A 4,823-nucleotide genomic window follows, 5' to 3' on the forward strand; every position below is an offset into this window, starting at 1 on the left:
TTAGAGAATTGAAATGAATTTTAGTGAACTATATAAGGTGGGTTTTACATTTTTACCTAAATTAAACTATGATAATAAATTAACTATAGAGTCAAGATTGGTGTTAACACAGTTAACTAAATGTTATAGAAAAAAGACTATTGTTTCCCAGTTGCTTCCATAGATCCTCGCAAGCCTTTCTAGTAGTTTACAACCCCCAATAATCTTTATGACCCCTTTATAGAAAAAAGACTACTGTTTCCCAGTTGCTTCCATAGATCCTCGCAAGCCTTTCTTTTAGTTTACAAACCCCAGTAATCTTTATGACCCCTTTATAGAAAAAAGACTATTGTTTCCCAGTTGCTTCCATAGATCCTCGCAAGCCTTTCTTGTAGTTTACAACCCCCAATAATCTTTATGACCCCTTCAAAACAAAATCCTTCATTATCATTGTACCATTGTAGAACTCTATCTATGGATAACAGATCCATGGCGTAAAGGCTAACACTGTACGAGAACACTGATGAATGTCACAATCTCTTAACATAAAGATACGTACTCCTCAATGGTTCGTTTGGTGGTTGCAAACACACTTGAGGGTTGGCATAGAATAATCCTCTTCTTTGAAGTTTGTCTCAGGGCCGGTTTGATGTAGTTGGGGCCTAAGGTAATAAATTTAAATGAGACATTTTTTATTTGAATATAAATTTATTTAATACTAACTAACCAGGGTTAATTTGATGAATTAAATAAATAATTTGATGAATTGATACTAACCAAAGAAAAATTTTCGCATAAAGAATCAAATAACATGGTTCAAGCATAAAATTTATTAAAACAAATTAAATAACATGGTTAATATTGACAATTTACTGTGTAAGACATTGGTTTACAAAATTCAAGCCTCAAAACAAATTTTTTCCCCCAACAGGTTTTCGTTTGGGTTGAGTTTATATTGGTTTAATATTTTGAAGACCTTTTTGGAGGTGAGAAAAATAAACCACAACCCTTTTTTATTTTTTAAACCACTTATTATCATACAATTTTAAAAAATACTAAGGCATTACAAATTTTATTATATAGCATATAAATTAATTAATATGATCCTCTCAAAAATAAATTAATTAATATGATCCTCTCAAAAATAAATTAATTAATATGATAATGAACAAGATTGACAGCTTCAACCACTTAATAAATTCTTCAGGTCGTTATACAGTGCTAATGAAGTAACTGATTCCACTAACAGGCTAGGCCCAATAAGAGGCTGACAAGTGGCAAGCTATCTAACTAATCAACTAATTGAATAAAAACAATCAAATACAGCAAAACAACATGTAGCTTTCTTTGCAACAACGTGTATTTTCAGCTCTAATAGAATTTCCAAAAAACTTGAAACCTATGATATTCCATCTCATTAACATATTCAACCGTACACACCCAAAAAAAAAACCTTTTTGAATGGATAGCAAAGAAATATGATATCCAGTTCTGTTGTGAACTCAAGCTTGAATTTATAAAAAGACTGATAGCATGTGCTATTAGCCTATGTCAATCATGGTGTCATAATTAATTTAATAATAATAAAATAAATGTATTAAAATGACAAACGTAAACAAAATTTTACTAAAAAATTGTCTAAAAAATATTAAACAACTTTCAAAAGAATTTTCTCCATTTTTATAAGGATAGAAAATAATAAAAGCATAAACAAGCGTAAAATTTGTGTTTAGTAGTAATCTTTCAAATAAAAAATGTCTAAAATAAAATCATTTTCAACATAAATTAAAAAAAATATATATTCACATGTAAAAACCATAATTCTTGAACCTCTAATAAAATTATCAAATAATATGATAAATTGAAAAACTATAATCTAAACCAAAAATAAATAAAATATCTCATCCAAGAATGACACAGCAAAGGAGCATATAGCCTATTGGTGAGGCTTGCTGGAACCCAGGTTCCAGCCCTCACCACTGAATTCTCATCCGGTTAGAACCTCGACCTCAATTTTTCTTTTTCACACCTTAAAAGAATCCTACTTCAATAAATCTTCATCTGTAACTGATTGGATATAAACCTCCTCTGTTGAAGGGAGAAATGAAACCCTTTAGTTACAAAGACTAGTGTGATCTTTTAGCTTAACAGAAATATTTACTGGCCCCTTTTTATACAGAAGTCCATATTTTCCGTCTCTGTAGACATCATTTTGAAAAGCACAGAACCATAATTCTTGGTAGATTAGCCATTGCGATTTCCCATATTCACTGAAAGACATCCCAAAAATATTTCAATTTCCAGACTGCGCCCATGACATAGATAAACTTCATTTGCAATAGCTTGTAGCTCAAAAATTCTTCACCAACATCAGTGCTTAATGAGCGTATAGAAGTATCCAGAGAATTTGGCACATTAGATGCAGTCTTGAGAACCTGAATTGGTCCCCATTCAATGATCCTTGTATATAAAAACCAACATCGCTAAGATATTATGAGAGCACTTACTTAGCATCTATTAAAGCTAAGATGACACTTGTAATTTCAAAAACACAAGGAGCCAAGAGCCATGTAGCTCAACTAATTGGCACTTTCTGGTATTTCCAACTTCCAACAGAGACAACCAAGGTTCAAATCCCCCCCTACCACCAACTATTTTTTTCTTTTTTTGGATAAATAAGTATGTTTTATTCAAATGTAAAAAGAACCTCCAACTATTGAATTATCACAAAATAAAAATCAGAATCACAAGGAAAATCCATATATTGTGTAATTCAGTCTAGGTTGGAATATTTCGACATTAAATAGTATTCCTTCCATTCATAGTTAATGAAGAGGGGAATGAGGGAGGCAAGCAAGTGATATACTTTCATCCAACCAAAATTTTCACATTGTATCAATTTCATTCTAGAGTGACAACTGTTAAAACTATGAAACAAGAGGCGAAAGTACTCATCAGGCTAATAATCTACTAATTTGGGAAGTAAAATCCAAATTTGATATTATTTTTTAACAAAAATACTCAAAGTTGTTTGGTACAAAAATCACCAGAGTATTAGAAGTGGACGTGTTGGCTTTATTTTGCCGCATCAGTTGCCTCTGCAGTTTTAACTTCTCTTGGGCACTGTGAGACATAAGGCTTTAGCTGTTGCAGAAGGAAGGGACAACATGAGTGAATTTACCATTTATAAACATTAGAAATGGAAGCAAAGCAACATAAATGTTGGGACTTCTTGAGCAACAATAAAACGAGGCCTCAAAAAGCTTCCATGTCAATAAGCATTCTGTACAATGTGAAGCTGCAAAGGAACCTTTCCCTTTGAAGACTCACAACATTCAAATACATACAAATCGTCTTTAAAGTTTACAAAAATGAGTACCTTGAAGTCAGTCAAATCTGGGACTACATAATTAGGCAGCTTTTCATTCACCACAACATATCCACCTGCATCAATATTCCAAATGCATTACAAAAGAAGCAAACGAAGTACTTAAGTTAACGCAGCATAAGCGTTCTTTCTACTTTGCAGTGTTTCAGCACACATGATATGGATAGTAAAGAGATATTCAAAGGCCATAGAAACAAATGAATTTTTGCAGCACAATACTTTATGTTGGGATAAAAGGCTAAATGAACCGAAAAACCCACAATGAAATTAGTGTAGATGCAGGGCTAAATGGGCACACCTTTGCGGGTATGGAATCCAGTTGGTTTGCAGTTCTTCCCCTTGTAGTAATCTCGCGGCGCCCTCTTTGAAGAGAGAATGTCAAGGGATGATGGCCGTTTTCTTCGATATGCCCTTCCTAACCCTAATATCAACCCCAGTGCCATTTTTGTTTTCACCCTAAAAGCAGGGAAACAAACAATTGAAGTACTATACATTATGTACCAAAACCCAGACAGTTTAATGCTAAAGAAACTAATGGAATTATGGAACTGTATAGAGATTAAAAAAATAAAGTGGCATAATATATCAACAATACACATGGTACATAACCATGTAAAGTGAGCACTATGACAGAAATTTGAAGGGAACTTGCTATAAAACCTCCTACTAATCTAAGAATGTGTACATAACATTTTTTTTGGGCAAGTCAATTAGATTTCATTGGAAAAAAAAAAAAAAAAAAAAAACAGTGTACAAGGGGCAGTCAGACCCAAATTACAGTTAGAAATCTCAAATTTATTCTACGATGGAAAGTACGGTTGTCGTTTCAAGACGTATTCTATGTTGCACTAATACGGGTACGGGTACAGGGATACAACATTTTTAAAAAAAGCTAGGAGAGAGTGAGAGTTTGAGAGACTTACCGGAGCTCCGGTCAGAGGCAGAGGCTGAGCTCGGAGGACTGAGGAGAGAACGAGAGTGACAGTAGAGACTGATCGTGTGAGAGAGAGAATTAGGGCTTTTAACCCAGTGGGGCCGATCGACGGTCTCAAATTTGACAGGTGTCAAGTTTTTGTTTTTTGTTTTTGCCAACTGGGCCGACGACTTTTGAAACGCCAGTGAGCTTTATTTATTGGGTTAAGCTTTTTGGGCCAGTTATTGGGCCTGAGATAATTGGGTTAGTCACTAAGTTTATTTATTTATTTTTTTTTAATATAATTTATTTTATAATTTGAAATTATAAACATCTTAGTTGAAACTTGAAAGTATAACGAGCTGTAAACTAATTTATATAGAAATTTAACTGTTATTCACTAATTTTAAATAGTTCATTTTTTTTCAAAAACAAAAACCAAAAAAGTGCCCACATTTGGGTATGCCAGGAAATTGTTTATGGACAATTAAACATACATAGTGGCATAGTGCCCACACAATAATTATAGTTGAAAATGTAATT

The 4,823-nt window shown here is 33.0% G+C and overlaps 1 protein-coding gene across 3 annotated transcripts; it reads right to left on the reverse strand.

Annotated features, from left to right (window-relative positions):
• On the reverse strand, positions 1-4,420 carry LOC136066292 (uncharacterized). Of its 3 annotated transcripts, none has more exons than XM_065770384.1 (5): positions 4,291-4,420; positions 3,666-3,823; positions 3,359-3,423; positions 3,027-3,123; positions 1-641 (listed from the first exon to the last, which is right to left on the reverse strand). In XM_065770384.1, exons 2-4 carry the CDS (start codon positions 3,808-3,810, stop codon positions 3,055-3,057), a joined length of 279 nt encoding a protein of 92 aa, XP_065626456.1. In that variant the 5' UTR covers positions 3,811-3,823; positions 4,291-4,420; the 3' UTR covers positions 1-641; positions 3,027-3,054. The 3 variants fall into 3 exon arrangements, with proteins under 3 accessions (XP_065626456.1, XP_065626455.1, XP_065626454.1); XM_065770383.1 differs by lacking the exon at positions 1-641 and adding an exon at positions 1,763-2,249; XM_065770382.1 differs by lacking the exon at positions 1-641 and having other exon boundaries at positions 2,821-3,123.
• Between the last annotated feature and the right edge of the window lie 403 nt (positions 4,421-4,823).

This window comes from Quercus suber, unplaced genomic scaffold (genome assembly GCF_002906115.3).
Source record: "Quercus suber isolate HL8 unplaced genomic scaffold, Cork oak 2.0 scaffold_30, whole genome shotgun sequence".
Taxonomy (NCBI): domain Eukaryota; kingdom Viridiplantae; phylum Streptophyta; class Magnoliopsida; order Fagales; family Fagaceae; genus Quercus; species Quercus suber.

What these genes read in the sequence shown, in the direction of transcription:
- LOC136066292 (XM_065770384.1), bottom strand. Translation starts at nt 3,810, where the DNA reads ATGGCACTGGGGTTGATATTAGGGTTAGGAAGGGCATATCGAAGAAAA. An exon ending in TGGATTCCATACCCGCAAAG is followed by an intron (nt 3,424 to 3,665) that starts GTGTGCCCATTT and finishes ATATTGATGCAG; the next exon opens with GTGGATATGTTGTGGTGAAT. An exon ending in CAGATTTGACTGACTTCAAG is followed by an intron (nt 3,124 to 3,358) that starts GTACTCATTTTT and finishes CTTCTGCAACAG; the next exon opens with CTAAAGCCTTATGTCTCACA.